The sequence below is a fragment of the Quercus suber genome, unplaced genomic scaffold (assembly GCF_002906115.3).
Source record: "Quercus suber isolate HL8 unplaced genomic scaffold, Cork oak 2.0 scaffold_238, whole genome shotgun sequence".
NCBI classification, from domain to species: Eukaryota; Viridiplantae; Streptophyta; class Magnoliopsida; order Fagales; family Fagaceae; genus Quercus; species Quercus suber.
The window spans coordinates 445,954-463,400 of NW_027069695.1; the positions used below are offsets into that span (position 1 = coordinate 445,954).

Below are 17,447 nucleotides of genomic sequence, written 5' to 3' on the forward strand. Positions count from 1 at the left end.
CACTTCTTAAATTGTATGGAAAGGAATAATAGAAATCAATATATGTTTTGGGGAGAAAAATTTTTGTAATAGTTGATTCTCATATATGAGTTTAGTGATTATCAAAATAGAAACTATTATAATTTTGTTTAGGGACTATTACTTATAAATCTCAACTATTATTCTCATTCTTTACTTAACAAAAATAATATGAAATCAAAATTAGCATGTGCATTGCATGGGTCTACGACTTGTTTTTCATAAAAGTTAAATCTAACAATAAAAAATAATAAAAATACTAGTTTGGTCATATCATTAATATTCTAAAAATGGCAAAACTTAGGTGCAATATAGCACAATAAATATTCGAATAAAATTGAATAAAAGTCAAGCAATATTACCTACACGCTTAGCCTCCGTTTGGATACCAATGAAAAATGAAAGTATTTCACTATTCAACTTATTTTTTGTACTATTCATGAGCCCCACTGCACTTTTTGGTACTATTCATGAGCTTCACTGTACTATTTTAGCTAACTTTTACTTTTATCTATAGTACTTTCAGCAATAAGTTTTCAGTTTCAACAAAATAAGCGATATCCAAACAAACCCTTAGTTTGTCTTGGCGTGTTCCTTTGTCAAGTTTGTTGGTAATAAAGGTTACCTATGTTTTAGAAAAACTAAATACATGCTATTATGTTGCTAGTATGTGTGAACAAGATATTCATATTATTAAAGGTTCTAGTTAGTTCAATTAGTAAAATCTCTTATGAATGAATAAGAGATCTAAAGTTCAATCCCCGCCAACACCAAAAACTGATTGGTGTTTTGGTTTAATAATATTCATGAACTCTACTGTACTATTTTAGCTAACTTTTACTTTTATCTATAGTACCTTCAGTAATAAATTTTCAGTTTCAGTAAAATAAACGGTATTCAAACAAACCCTTAGTTTGTCTTGGCGTGTTCCTTTGTCAAGTTTGTTGGTAATAAAGGTTACCTATGTTTTAGAAAAACTAAATACATGCTATTATGTTGCTAGTATGTGTGAACAAGATATTCATATTATTAAGGGTTCCAGTTAGTTCAATTAGTAAAATCTCTTATGGATGAATAAGAGATTTAGAGTTTAATCTCCGCCAACACCAAAAACTGGTTGGTGTTTTGGTTTAATAATAAAAAACTATCATCAAGAGCGGACGTCATAGGTTGAAATTCTCTTCAAAATATATATATATATATATATATTCATATTATTTATTTCTTATTTTTGTCCGTTACTCCTTATATGGGATTTACATCACTAGACGGTTGGCAGTGTATACGTTGGAGCTGGCCCAGTCTGAGACAACATAATGGCCACAGGACATAATAAGATCGATTCTGAAAATGAAAATGGCTAGAGCCCATCACAGGAACATCAACAGTTTGGATTTTTCCGGATTACTTGTCCCTTAAATCTATCATATAATATTCATATGCTAAGGGTGTTCAAACATACAAACGAAACACACCCCATACAAAGATTATGGCAAATGTGCACGAAATTAGAGCGAGTTCAAGTAATTACGATTTAAAAAAAAAAAAAAAAAAAAAAAAAAAAGGGACTTTTGACCAACTACAAATCTACAATACAGATACTTCAAAGAACAAGCTAATTGATTCTCGGAAAAAAAAAAAAAAAAAAAAAAAAAAAAAAACAAAAAAAAAAAAAAAAAAAAAAAAAAAAAGAACAAGCTAATACAAACTCCAGCTTAAGTTGGAATGCTTGGTTATTCGGTGTGTACTTCGGCTGTTGAGTAGCAATTAAGTTTGCTGTATCTAGGCCGATGAAATATTGGGCAAGTTGACCCAAAAAGGAAAAGATATTGAGCATCAAGGTAGAGACAGACACTGTTTTACATTACGAGGCCATTCTTTCTAAACAATACTGATTTGTTGCATGGCTTGTACTTAGTAGGCCCAAATCTTTGCCAACCCCATCATAACTATATAGATTTTTTCAAGTAGTTGACCTAACCTAAGTTTGAAGGCAAGCAAGAGTAAAGAAGGCACCCCGCTTGCTCTTGAGTTGAGCATAGGTTCCTTGCTCCATCACCTTCCCATCTGCCACAAATGCAATTGAATCGAGCCCTTTTATGGTGTTGAGCCTATGTGCTATCACAATTGTACTCCTCCCAATCATGATTCTATCCAATGCTTCTTGAACAACTTGCTCAGATTGCACATCCAGAGCGCTTGTTGCCTCGTCTAGTAGTAATATTGTTGGATTCCGAATTATGGCCCTTGCTATTGCTATTCTTTGCTTTTGCCCTCCTGACAATTGCACTCCTCTTTCGCCACATTCAGTTTCATACCCTTCTTTAAGGGATCTACACGAAGTAATAATAATGAAGTCAATAATTGGACTAACCTTATCATATAAAAATAACCAATGTTAATATTCCATTTTATTAATCCAATTCAAACCCCAAATTTTATTGCCCTCATTTAATCACCTATTATTGATTTAAAATGTTGGGTCTGATTGTCCTAAGAAAAATTGCCGATGTTCTAGTTTGCCAATTTAACTTTCAACAATATTTTAGACTAACCCAATTTTATAATATGTTTGTAAGTGTGACCGTGAGTGAGAGACCAAAAATGGCGGGTCAATGTAAACAAAAGTGAGTAGAAAGTATCCATCACTCACAATCACACAAATCAACATGTTCCCAAATTTGATGTGTCCCTAGAATTATTGTTTAACTTTTTACATGACATGCTAAATTGCTGGCAATTCAATGATGAACAAAGAATACTTACGAGATAAACTCATGGGCATTGGCAGCTCTGGCAGCCTCCACCACCTCATTCTCTAAGGCATCAAGCTTCCCAATCACAATGTTGTCACGGATGCTACCTGAATATATAACTGGCTCTTGGCTAACGAGTGCCGTGTGCCTCCTATACCATTGAATATCCAATTGCCTTATGTCCACCCCATCTACTTTCACTGACCCACTCTCAACATCATAAAACCTTTGGATTAATCCAATCACCGTTGATTTTCCACACCCACTTTTCCCAACAAGTCCAATACTCGTGCCCGGTTTCACCTCCAGGCAAAATTGGCGCAACACTAAGGTCTCAGGACGGCTTGGGTATGCAAAATCAACCTTTTTCATCTCTATCCTTCCACTTATTTTTTCCAACTTAGTTCCCCCATTGTCACCACCATCCTATTTCAAAATGCAAACGAATCAATCAAATAACATAAACTTTGTGCAATACTTTAAGCCAAAAAGAACGTGACAAGCTTCAAGTTAATTAGCTAGTTGTAACTTACATTATTATAAGACCCTGGAATCAATGATTGCCGGTCAAGAATTTTGAACACAGATGCAACTGCAGTGGCACCCTTGGCTAAATCTGAAGTCATGCTACCAGCTTCAGCTATGACCTTCCCGGTGCTGACCAATATGAAAAATGTCTTGAACACGTCCCCGGCCGATATCTCTCCCTTTTCCACTAATGTACCTCCATACCAGAAATCCAAAGCCCATGACATAAATGTTAGGCACTGAGCTGAACCCATGCCAATCCCGGCTAGCCATGCCTTCTTCCTTGCTTCTGTCCTTGGTGCCTCCTGAGCTTGATCAAATAGTTGAAGAACCTTCTCTACACTTCCAAATGAAGTCACAATTCTATGATTATAGACAGCTTCCACGGCAATTTGAGTACTTTGATTTTGTGCCTTAACACAATTGGTGGACATGGTAGAGAGTAATACTTTACGCGTGTAGAAACATAGAATTGTGAGAGGTTGAACCGCGATCATGACTAGTGCTAGTTTCCAAGCCACAACTAGCCCCATGATCATTGCAATAGTCACAGCCGAAGCTGTTTGGAGTAGTAAAGAAAGTCTGTCAGCTACAAGGGACTTAACCATGGAAGCCTCATTGCTCAATCTTGAACATAAGGCTCCACTAGAGTTTTGCTCATCATCAAACCAAGCTGTTTCAAAAGACAACATCTTCACCAACATTCTCAACCGGACTCTCTTTGTGAGCCTCTCTCCCATATATGCAAAATTGTAGTGCTGCAAGAGGTTCATTATGATTGAAACCAAAGTAAGTGAACAGAAAATTAGTGAATATGTGCGGATTCTAGCACGCATTTCTTCATGACTTGGGGCAAAAAAAGCAGCTATCATGCCTCCTATGGTCAAGGCATAGACAGGTTGGACCGCCCCAAAAGCTATAGCTGAGAGACTTCCAACAAGACCTTGTTTCCATTCTGGAGCATTTAGAGAGAGAAGCCGGAAAAAGGTAGGACGGGGATGAGACCCTGGAGCTGGGCTATCTGCGGTTATTATTGGTGATTTTGGAAAAAATGCTGGGCTTGATCTCGCAGTGCTAGGCCGGCCAGCACTGCTTCTTGCAACTGAAGAAACACGCAATTCAGAGCTTTGTTCTTGGTCATCGCAGCTGAATTGTCTCTGTAGTTTTGCCAGTTTGGCATAATGACCGTTTTTTCGGTTGATAAGGTCATTATGTGAACCTATTTCAATTATGCAACCACCAATTACGACTGCAATGAGGTCTGCATTTCGAACTGTGGAAAGCTTGTGGGCAATCACCTGAATATATACAACATTGTCTACATTAGTTACTAATGTAGGGTCAGGTATGTTTTTGATAGTCTAATATTGGACAAACTGAGATATAGCTTTGCAGTTTTTCTGGAAAAGCAAAAATATTTGTGTCCCATCATTCATCAAGTAGTGTGCACAATTGATACATATCATAGGGCATGCCATTTTTCTTTTCGTTTTTGTCTTTCATCAACTAATTACTAGTATGCTAATATAATGCATGAAATTATGAAAGACTATCTCGGTTCAATAGACATAAACCCCAATTTCCTTAGCTCCTTTCATCCAAGACTAAGAAAATAGAAGAATTTTTTATATGTTGGTTGTGATGATCTCTTAATCCATTGACTTCAGGTGTCATCTAGGTAGAAATCAAAAAAGGTAGAGTGAATTCAAGGGTAAATTTAGCAATATTGAAAGTGGGTAAATACCAAGGTAGTTCTTCCCATGGAGGCTTGATCAAGGGCATTTTGGATTAGTGCTTCTGATTCGGAGTCAAGAGCACTTGTTGCTTCATCAAGTAGGAGAATCAAAGGGTTTTTTATAATGGCTCTGGCAATCGCAATTCGTTGTTTCTGTCCACCTGATAATAGTGCTCCTCTTTCACCAACCTGTTACATAAGAAATAATATCAATACTATTTTTGATCTGTCTATTTTAAGATTCAAGCTAGAACTTGAACAACAATTATACAATGTATTCTCTCCCAAATGGACCATCAATTAGTGAAAATTAGGGAATGTCTTACTTCCCTTTATCACTCAAAATTTCCCTTTAACTTCAAAAGGGGAAAACTTGGGTATAGTTCCCTGATTGCAGCATCTTAGATTCCTAATATTGTTCAATAATATGACTAAATTGACAAATGCAGCATTAAAGATATCTTCTCACATCAACAATTAACTTCAATTAAGTGCCTCATTGGATAATGTAGCCACATGGTTGAATTTAATTAATTAGGAAACCTAAAATACAACATGTAAGAAACTTCACCCAAGTTTTGTACGTACTATAATGAATGCTTTCATTGTGTAACCCACCTTGGTCTCATATCCTGCAGGAAGCTGCCTGATGAAGTTATGAGCATTGGCAGCCATGGCTGCAGCGATGACTTCATCCATGGTGGCATCAAGCTTCCCAAATAGTATATTTTCCTTTATTGATGTCCCAAACAATGCATGTTCTTGACTAACAAGTCCCATTTTCCCTCTTATCCATTTCATCTGTAAAGATTTTATATCGACACCATCAATTCTCACAAATCCATCATCAGCATCATAAAACCGTTGCACTAATGCAATTGCTGTGGATTTGCCACTTCCACTGGCACCAACAAGAGCAACAGTTTTCCCAGCTTCAACTTTAAGACTAAAATCTTTGAGGACAATGGAATCCGGACGAGAAGGGTATGTGAATTTGACATGCTCAAATTCTAATTCGCCTCTAATTTTGTCCAATACAAGTCCTTTTGTATTTTCACAATCAATTAAGGGTATCCGGTTGATCCTATCAAATATTCGTGTAGCTGCAACCGAAGCTTCCGTGAAGTACTTGACATCAGGAAGTGCCATGCCAAGGGATCTGCATTATAGTCATCATTTTTTAAAAAGATCATTATATTAACTCTATTGTAAAAGAAAACCTTAATAAAGTAAGGAAAGTGCTTAGTGCAAACAAGTAGATGTCTACCTAAATTATGTGAAAGTGCCATTTGTTTGTTACAGCTTATTTTCATAGGTTTATTTTGTTCAAAAAAAGAAAAAGTTATACATAAGCGACATTAGACAAAAATAAGTCTAACCAAACAGGCAAAGATGAACTCAGTTCTTTATTCCTATTATTTAATTTTACAAATTAAATTTGATAAGTAATTAACTATTGATATGGTGGCCGTACTTGAATATCTAGATAAAAATGAATGCACTTGCAATATGATGTTTCAAGTTCAATTAATAAAAGAAACTTTGCTGAGTACTATTCATTGAAATTCCTGAGTACGAAATTATGTATTTCATTTAAAACATAATATAAATATATTAAGCATATAACTGTAGGCGATGGAATTGAAAATAGTCAATGGGCAATATGTACGAAATTATGTATTTCATTTAAAACATAATATAAATATATTAAGCATATAACTGTAGGCGATGGAATTGAAAATAGTCAATGGGCAATATGATGTGCCAACGAACGATAAGTCTCTTTTTCACTTTACTTTTATTCTTTTGGATTTCTAGTTTCTTTGCCTCATGATTTGACATTTTTACTTGAGCTATATTGTTGGCCTACCTATATCCGACCATCTGTTATAATCTTTGGCCTGCTTATATCTGTTATAATCTTGCAATGATTTTTTTTCCCCATTAAACAAGACGCTGATCATATTTTTAAGCAATCAATTCAAAATAGCATTCAAGATTATTCAAGTAACTACCTATTGCTAAGATCAGGTATGACTAACAATGCAACATGAATATAAACAAGCTTCTAAGATAGAAGCGCCAAATGCTGATGACCAAGTAATGACTCCAATTGCAATCAGCCCCTTGTAGTTGAATTGGTGAATTTAATTAAGTTTGGTGTATATCATTAAGTTCCTCCTATTCAAATTTCTGCACTAATTTCCCTTCAGAAATGGTGCATTTCCCCAACGTGAGATAAGGTTCAAGAGATTACTTTTGTAAAGAAAACTCAACTTTCTCAACTAATGGTGAATATGAATAAACATTGACTGGACTTATTTTCAACTTTACAACCCTAATAAGATAAAGATAATGTCTTCGTCCAAAAAAAAAAAAAAAAAATTGGGTACCATTTATCTTCACAAAAAAAGTTCTTACAATTTATAACTATTGCATCCATTTTATGACTATGGACATGCATGCAATATTGCTTTATGTTTCCATGGTAATACTAATGTCCATTACTTTGAAATTAAAAAATTCTCTCAATTGAAGCATATCCCTTGACATGATCTCATTCTTAGGAAATCCTGTAACTTAATTCAAATCATGCTAACCAATATATATATATATATATATAAAATAGAATGATTTTGTGTAGTCCAACATGAATTAAATCATATTACCTTAGTAATTAGCTTAATTAAGCTTATCTAATTCTCGAGAGAGAGAGAGAGAGAGAGAGAGAGAGAGAGAGAGGCTTAAACTTATATCTTATTGTTCAATTTAGCTATGATATGTTGCACTTCAATCCATCATACTCCTTAAATATTCAAAAATATAATAGAAATAACATAGGAAATATAATAGATAAATACAAAAGGAAATCAACTAGGCATTTCTTTTGTACTACAAATTTCACTATTATAATTCTTAAATAATATGTACTTAAATATTCACTATTAGCTCTTTTAGAAATACAATCATTTTTTTTTTTTTTGTTTTTTTTTTCTTTTTTCTTTTTTTGCCTTCCTATATATTTCTCTATCTAATTGAAAAAAAAAATCATAAAATTCTCATTTATGAAGGAAATTATTTTCTCCCATAAAAATTTTGGGAGAAAAAAAATAATGAATATGTAAAGTCGTAAATTTTTCATAAACCTCTATGGTAACCCAAAGTCCTCTATTCAAACTTACTATTATCTTACTACATTGGATTTGATTAGTTTTTTTAAAAAAATATATATATATATATATAAATTAATATGCAACTTACCAATTATAAATACATTTTTCAATTACCAAAACATATGAAGTCTCTTCCTCTTCCCCAACCTTTCCCCTCCTTCAACACTTATGTATCGTATATACATTTTTCCCTCCCCTACATATGTGTGTGTGTGTGTGTGTGTGTGTGTGGTGTGTGTGTGTGTGTGTTCTCTTTTAATCTCTCTTATTGGTTAAAACCAATAAGTATAGTATTTGGGATGGAAATATTTTTAATTATCACTACTTATTTGTGATATCTTTTAATCTCTCTATTAATTATCACTAAATTTTCGAAATTGTATTTGGCTTCATTTTGCTAGGTTCTTTTTCATGATCATTGGTTTAGATGCTGTGAGTTAGGTTAAAGCTACAGAACTAGGAAAGATCAAACAAGATATAGTTGCTACATGAATATTTTAGAAAGCAAGAGTATTATTATACAAAAACAAATATGGACATATATAAACAATTATCTGTGAATACGATTGCTTTCCCTTACCCCTTTTATGCTTTTTATTGATTGACTAAGATCAACTACTCATTTAGCTTCCTTAGTTTTTCACACTTCTTAAATTGTATGGAAAGGAATAATAGAAATCAATATATTTTGGGGAGAAAAATTTTAATAGTTGATTCTCATATATGAGTTTAGTGATTATCAAAATAGAAACTATTATAATTTTGTTTAGGGACTATTACTTATAAATCTCAACTATTATTCTCATTCTTTACTTAACAAAAATAATATGAAATCAAAATTAGCATGTGCATTGCATGGGTCTACGACTTGTTTTTCATAAAAGTTAAATCTAACAATAAAAAATAATAAAAATACTAGTTTGGTCATATCATTAATATTCTAAAAATGGCAAAACTTAGGTGCAATATAGCACAATAAATATTCGAATAAAATTGAATAAAAGTCAAGCAATATTACCTACACGCTTAGCCTCCGTTTGATACCAATGAAAAATGAAAGTATTTCACTATTCAACTTATTTTTTGTACTATTCATGAGCCCACTGCACTTTTTGGTACTATTCATGAGCTTCACTGTACTATTTTAGCTAACTTTTACTTTTATCTTAGTACTTTCAGCAATAAGTTTTCAGTTTCACAAAATAAGCGATATCCAAACAAACCTTGTTTGTCTTGGCGTGTTCCTTTGTCAAGTTTGTTGGTAATAAAGGTTACCTATGTTTTAGAAAAACTAAATACATGCTATTATGTTGCTAGTATGTGTGAACAAGATATTCATATTATTAAAGGTTCTAATTAGTTCAATTAGTAAAATCTCTTATGAATGAATAAGAGATCTAAAGTTCAATCCCGCCAACACCAAAAACTGATTGGTGTTTTGGTTTAATAATATTCATGAACTCTACTGTACTATTTTAGCTAACTTTTACTTTTATCTATAGTACCTTCAGTAATAAATTTTCAGTTTCAGTAAAATAAACGGTATTCAAACAAACCCTTAGTTTGTCTTGGCGTGTTCCTTTGTCAAGTTTGTTGGTAATAAAGGTTACCTATTTTAGAAAAACTAAATACATGCTATTATGTTGCTAGTATGTGTGAACAAGATATTCATATTATTAAGGGTTCCAGTTAGTTCAATTAGTAAAATCTCTTATGGATGAATAAGAGATTTAGAGTTTAATCTCCGCCAACACCAAAAACTGTGGTTGAATAATAAAAACTATCATCAAGAGCGGACGTCATAGGTTGAAATTCTCTTCAAAATATATATATATATATATATATATTCATATTATTTATTTCTTATTTTTGTCCGTTACTCCTTATATGGGATTTACATCACTAGACGGTTGGCAGTGTATACGTTGGAGCTGGCCCAGTCTGAGACAACATAATGGCCACAGGACATAATAAGATCGATTCTGAAAATGAAAATGGCTAGAGCCCATCACAGGAACTCAACGTTTGGATTTTTCCGGATTACTTGTCCCTTAAATCTATCATATAATATTCATATGCTAAGGGTGTTCAAACATACAAACGAAACACACCCATACAAAGATTATGGCAAATGTGCACGAAATTAGAGCGAGTTCAAGTAATTACGATTTAAAAAAAAAAAAAAAAAAAAAAAAAAAAAGAAACTTTTGACCAACTACAAATCTACAATACAGATACTTCAAAGAACAAGCTAATTGATTCTCGGAAAAAAAAAAAAAAAAAAAAAAAAAAAAAAAAAAAAAAAAAAAAAAAAAAAAGCTAATACAAACTCCAGCTTAAGTTGGAATGCTTGATTATTCGGTGTGTACTTCGGCTGTTGAGTAGCAATTAAGTTTGCTGTATCTAGGCCGATGAAATATTGGGCAAGTTGACCCAAAAAGGAAAAGATATTGAGCATCAAGGTAGAGACAGACACTGTTTTACATTACGAGGCCATTCTTTCTAAACAATACTGATTTGTTGCATGGCTTGTACTTAGTAGGCCCAAATCTTTGCCAACCCCATCATAACTATATAGATTTTTCAAGTAGTTGACCTAACCTAAGTTTGAAGGCAAGCAAGAGTAAAGAAGGCACCCCGCTTGCTCTTGAGTTGAGCATAGGTCTTGCTCCATCACCTTCCCATCTGCCACAAATGCAATTGAATCGAGCCCTTTTATGGTGTTGAGCCTATGTGCTATCACAATTGTACTCCTCCCAATCATGATTCTATCCAATGCTTCTTGAACAACTTGCTCAGATTGCACATCCAGAGCGCTTGTTGCCTCGTCTAGTAGTAATATTGTTGGATTCCGAATTATGGCCCTTGCTATTGCTATTCTTTGCTTTTGCCCTCCTGACAATTGCACTCCTCTTTCGCCACATTCAGTTTCATACCCTTCTTTAAGGGATCTACACGAAGTAATAATAATGAAGTCAATAATTGGACTAACCTTATCATATAAAATAACAATGTTAATATTCCATTTTATTAATCCAATTCAAACCCCAAATTTTATTGCCCTCATTTAATCACCTATTATTGATTTAAAATGTTGGGTCTGATTGTCCTAAGAAAAATTGCCGATGTTCTAGTTTGCCAATTTAACTTTCAACAATATTTTAGACTAACCCAATTTTATAATATGTTTGTAAGTGTGACCGTGAGTGAGAGACCAAAAATGGCGGGTCAATGTAAACAAAAGTGAGTAGAAAGTATCCATCACTCACAATCACACAAATCAACATGTTCCCAATTTGATGTGTCCTAGAATTATTGTTTAACTTTTTACATGACATGCTAAATTGCTGGCAATCAATGATGAACAAAGAATACTTACGAGATAAACTCATGGGCATTGGCAGCTCTGGCAGCCTCCACCACCTCATTCTCTAAGGCATCAAGCTTCCAATCACAATGTTGTCACGGATGCTACCTGAATATATAACTGGCTCTTGGCTAACGAGTGCCGTGTGCCTCCTATACCATTGAATATCAATTGCCTTATGTCCACCCCATCTACTTTCACTGACCCACTCTCAACATCATAAAACCTTTGGATTAATCCAATCACCGTTGATTTTCCACACCCACTTTTCCCAACAAGTCCAATACTCGTGCCCGGTTTCACCTCCAGGCAAAATTGGCGCAACACTAAGGTCTCAGGACGGCTTGGGTATGCAAAATCAACCTTTTTCATCTCTATCCTTCCACTTATTTTTTCCAACTTAGTTCCCCCATTGTCACCACCATCCTATTTCAAAATGCAAACGAATCAATCAAATAACATAAACTTTGTGCAATACTTTAAGCCAAAAAGAACGTGACAAGCTTCAAGTTAATTAGCTAGTTGTAACTTACATTATTATAAGACCCTGGAATCAATGATTGCCGGTCAAGAATTTTGAACACAGATGCAACTGCAGTGGCACCCTTGGCTAAATCTGAAGTCATGCTACCAGCTTCAGCTATGACCTTCCCGGTGCTGACCAATATGAAAAATGTCTTGAACACGTCCCCGGCCGATATCTCTCCCTTTTCCACTAATGTACCTCCATACCAGAAATCCAAAGCCCATGACATAAATGTTAGGCACTGAGCTGAACCCATGCCAATCCCGGCTAGCCATGCCTTCTTCCTTGCTTCTGTCCTTGGTGCCTCCTGAGCTTGATCAAATAGTTGAAGAACCTTCTCTACACTTCCAAATGAAGTCACAATTCTATGATTATAGACAGCTTCCACGGCAATTTGAGTACTTTGATTTTGTGCCTTAACACAATTGGTGGACATGGTAGAGAGTAATACTTTACGCGTGTAGAAACATAGAATTGTGAGAGGTTGAACCGCGATCATGACTAGTGCTAGTTTCCAAGCCACAACTAGCCCCATGATCATTGCAATAGTCACAGCCGAAGCTGTTTGGAGTAGTAAAGAAAGTCTGTCAGCTACAAGGGACTTAACCATGGAAGCCTCATTGCTCAATCTTGAACATAAGGCTCCACTAGAGTTTTGCTCATCATCAAACCAAGCTGTTTCAAAAGACAACATCTTCACCAACATTCTCAACCGGACTCTCTGTGTGAGCCTCTCTCCATATATGCAAAATTGTAGTGCTGCAAGAGGTTCATTATGATTGAAACCAAAAGTAAGTGAACAGAAAATTAGTGAATATGTGCGGATTCTAGCACGCATTTCTTCATGACTTGGGGCAAAAAAGCAGCTATCATGCCTCCTATGGTCAAGGCATAGACAGGTTGGACGCCCCAAAAGCTATAGCTGAGAGACTTCCAACAAGACCTTGTTTCCATTCTGGAGCATTTAGAGAGAGAAGCCGGAAAAAGGTAGGACGGGATGAGACCCTGGAGCTGGGCTATCTGCGGTTATTATTGGTGATTTTGGAAAAAATGCTGGGCTTGATCTCGCAGTGCTAGGCCGGCCAGCACTGCTTCTTGCAACTGAAGAAACACGCAATTCAGAGCTTTGTTCTTGGTCATCGCAGCTGAATTGTCTCTGTAGTTTTGCCAGTTTGGCATAATGACCGTTTTTTCGGTTGATAAGGTCATTATGTGAACCTATTTCAATTATGCAACCACCAATTACGACTGCAATGAGGTCTGCATTTCGAACTGTGGAAAGCTTGTGGGCAATCACCTGAATATATACAACATTGTCTACATTAGTTACTAATGTAGGGTCAGGTATGTTTTTGATAGTCTAATATTGGACAAACTGAGATATAGCTTTGCAGTTTTTCTGGAAAAGCAAAAATATTTGTGTCCCATCATTCATCAAGTAGTGTGCACAATTGATACATATCATAGGGCATGCCATTTTTCTTTTCGTTTTTGTCTTTCATCAACTAATTACTAGTATGCTAATATAATGCATGAAATTATGAAAGACTATCTCGGTTCAATAGACATAAACCCCAATTTCCTTAGCTCCTTTCATCCAAGACTAAGAAAATAGAAGAATTTTTTATATGTTTTTTTTTTTTTTTTTTTTTTTTTTTTTTTTTTTTTTTTTTTTTTGTGTCAAGACTAGGGCATTCTAGGGTTTCATAAAACCACCACATCTCTCTTTTCATTTTTGTAATTATGGTGATGTCTCCTTATTCCACTACATGTGTTTACATGCGAGACACAATTTGAGACACAGTGGATTGGTTTAATTTGCATTAAACATCCCAAACAGTCAAACACCACATTGTAGTCAGAAAGCAAAGTAAATGAAGGAAAAAAAAAGGTATTTTGAAATTACCCATAAAGGCCAGCACCATTACTGCTAATCCCAAGTAAACGAAGTATAAGCTGCACTGTTAACAAAACCCAAAAAGATGAAATGAGAGAGAAGGAGAGACAAATACAAATAGGAATGAGAATGTTAACTACTAACCTTTTCAACCCCATCCATGAAATTCCCATGATTTTGTTGGGTCTTACTATAACCCAAGCTATTCATAAGACGGCTAGCAAAGACTAGCAAGCAGTTTGTAGACATGCCATCTCCAATAGCACCAATAGTACCCAAAAACATAAGCATAATATCAACCCAGTCAGCATATGTGAGAATTATGGCTATTGAAGATTTGTCCTTCCTTCTCATCCCTCCTTTCTCTAAGTCATTCTTCTCTGGAGAACCCATTATATATACTTCTTAATTAGTACCACAGTACAATCAAAGAGTCAGATTGCTAGTTTGCAAGAATGACTTGAGTTGAGTGTATTTGCAAGAGCTAGTAAAAAAAAGAAGCAAGCAAGACTTAAGTTAAGGCTTGTGCATACAAGACTTAATTTGCTCAAAGAAATGGTACTCTTTATATATAACTGTGATGTGACTGGTGATTTCCATGAAGCAACCTTTATATCATAACCCTTTTTTTTTTTTTTGGTAATATATATCATAACCATTATGCATGTGATGTGGGGTTGTTAAATACAGTCTTTGATGTTTTGGTGGTTGTTACTTTCAATATTATGAGAGCAAAAATAACCCAATTGTGGAGTGTTCAAGAAAGACGACTGTGACCAGTATTCCATTGGCGATTTTGGTTTTTAATGCTCCCCTTTCTTCTTCTTTTCCTATTGGTTAGTTTAGTTGTTGTGAGATTACTTTGAAATCATGTTGTTTCATGTCGGCTTTTTAATTAATTATTGAACTTATGCTATTATAAAATGTTTTATTCCGTATGCTAGATTTGGCTACCATTGGCTGCATTTCCTTTTCATCCTGCGCAAGCCTAGCATAAAACTCATATTCTACTAACCATAGGTCCGAGAGAAAGAGTACAAAAATGGAAAAAAGAATGGACCAAATATGACAATAATGGCTATATTTTCCTCAAACTTACCCTTTTTTTGTCCTTACAATACGTGGGGGAAGAGTATTGGAACACAAGGAATTGGGTAATACCACTAAGCTACTAATCTTTTTAACACAAATTTATCCATGCTTCCATCTATAACCATAGTGTTTCTTCTCTGAAGGAAAAATTATGTCAAGAGCTAGCATATATTATTAAAAAGGGTAGTGTGGCCGGTGACCTATTAAAGGACATGGCAGCTATATTATTTTTTGAATTGTGCTAAATTTTATTTTGATAGAGAGAGAGAGAGAGAGAGAGATTATCGTGGAAATAGTTGGGATAATTCCATAGAGCATATTCTTCTATATTGCTGTATATTAAGGTGAGCTGCATGCACAGATTCTATTGTCATCCCACTATATATAGCTGGCCATATACCGAGCTGGATTTGTTGGACCTCAATAACTTTCTCCCCCTCTAAATATTAATCATCAACATATTAAGATCTCTTCCCCCTGATTTCCTTTCCATTCTTTTTTTCTTTCATTTTCTTAAAAAAATAAATAAATAAATATTTTCCAACAGGTCTCTCTTGTTAGATCGATCTCAATCTGTATTCATAGATCTTTTGGCTTTTCCTTTCGTGTTTTCTAGGATGAATGATAATTGAGCTAACTAACAAACTAATAAAAGAACATATCTCTCTCTTTTCTTGCATAAAATAAGAAGGTTTCAAGCATTATAGGGTACCTTTGCTCTTGTATTTATATGACCTAACTAGATCATCAAATATTTCCCTGTTAGATATTTTAAGAATACTATTACCAATGAAGTGCGTTTCAGGAGATTTGAGATGATTTCAATAAGATACGAGATTCCCATGAGATATGAGATATTTCCTGAAAGAATCCATCATATATATATAATATACATATATGATCTATGCCATGTTAGCTATCCAATTGCTTTAATCCTTCTTCTTTCCTCTTTTGGCATATTGGAGATAGTGGCATAAAGAAGCATGTCACTTGTTTAAACCTTATACCTCCTGATGCCTTAAGACTGCAAAAACCTATTTACCAACATAATTAGTGGTTAAAGAAAACTTTTTGGATGCAAATTGGAGCCAAGAAAAAGCTGCTACTGTTTCTGTAATAGCATTTATATTATCCCTGCAGTGTCATTCAAATTAGAGACAGCCACCAGTCGCCACATCAGTGCCATTTAATTTGCTTTCTTTTTTTTCTTTTTCTTTTTTCCTTTCTTACTCGGATATTTATCCCATCAAAATGACAATGTTCTTAACTATAGTGGGTGTGAGATTTTGGGTTGCATGTGTTTTGGCTTATATTTTTTTAATTGGTTGAAAAAAAAAAAAAAAAAAAATGGGTGTGAGATTTTGGGTTGCATGTGTTTTGGCTTATATTTTTTTAATTGGTTGAAAAAAAAAAAAAAAAAAAAGAAGAGAGAGAGTAAGATATAAGATGTAGGGTGGATTGTGAAATGATGTGTCAAAAACTTAAAAAAAGTAGCATTTCCGTATACTATATCAGTATTTTTTTTTTAGTACACCAAATACTAATGCTGTTAATACACTATACATAGATGGGCTTTACACTAAATTTGAACTACTTGAACCGTCACAAATATTGCATTCTACTTTCCCATGACAAGAAATCAACAGATTCTTTTAATCTTATATGCATCAAGCAACCGCTTGTTTATTACCAAAATACAAGTCCTTGGGTGAATAAACGAATTACTTTATTAGGTATAGTATGTTATAATTAATCTGATATATCATAATGGCATGTGGCATGGCCTTGACCCAAATGCATATGGAATATTTTCATGCTTCATATTGATATAAATAATAATTTATCATAATATTAAAATAGAAAATTTATCCTCTTTATTAATTATTATACTTTTTTATTTTCTTACATATAAAAACATAAAGCATTTGAGAAAGAATTAAGATGTTAGACCATACTCTAATTAATTCAATATATATATATATATATAAAAGCAGAGAACTCATACGAGAGAGTATGAGATTCTGCCATGTGACACTTGTATAAGTAGTATTTCATTTAGTATTTTACCTCACCCCATCTTATTATCAATTACCATTTTAAGTCATAAATGCATAAGATTAAGAGATTTGGTTCCACTCTTTTTCCAACTTCTTGAACTCTTCCACTTTTAATTTCATTAATTTCAAAAATAAAAGGTTTTTTCCATTCAATATTAGTTTTTCATGTTATAATATAGATTCTAGTTTCACAAAATATTGAGAGAGAGAGAGAGAGAGAGAGAGAGAAAATTATTATCAAGAAGAGTATGAAATTGGTTTTGGTTTTACGTGCATATGATCTAAACCTATTAATGAC

The 17,447-nt window shown here is 34.1% G+C and overlaps 1 protein-coding gene across 1 annotated transcript; it reads right to left on the reverse strand.

Moving 5' to 3' along the window:
- Positions 1-1,656: 1,656 nt before the first annotated feature.
- LOC112024958 (putative ABC transporter B family member 8) lies at positions 1,657-14,566 on the reverse strand. The gene is made up of 12 exons (XM_065780528.1): positions 14,145-14,566; positions 13,933-14,064; positions 13,193-13,400; positions 12,111-12,862; positions 11,736-12,003; positions 11,590-11,641; positions 10,847-11,161; positions 5,656-6,196; positions 5,047-5,226; positions 3,308-4,600; positions 2,785-3,200; positions 1,657-2,351 (listed from the first exon to the last, which is right to left on the reverse strand). Exons 1-12 carry the CDS (start codon positions 14,391-14,393, stop codon positions 2,000-2,002), a joined length of 4,758 nt encoding a protein of 1,585 aa, XP_065636600.1. The 5' UTR covers positions 14,394-14,566; the 3' UTR covers positions 1,657-1,999.
- Between the last annotated feature and the right edge of the window lie 2,881 nt (positions 14,567-17,447).

Bases quoted from the DNA above. Each gene is read 5' to 3' on its own strand.
- LOC112024958 (XM_065780528.1), bottom strand. From the start codon at position 14,393: ATGGGTTCTCCAGAGAAGAATGACTTAGAGAAAGGAGGGATGAGAAGG. The intron at 3,201-3,307 runs GTAAGTTACAAC...ATTTTGAAATAG, and splicing joins TTCCAGGGTCTTATAATAAT to GATGGTGGTGACAATGGGGG. The intron at 2,352-2,784 runs GTAAGTATTCTT...TACTTCGTGTAG, and splicing joins AATGCCCATGAGTTTATCTC to ATCCCTTAAAGAAGGGTATG.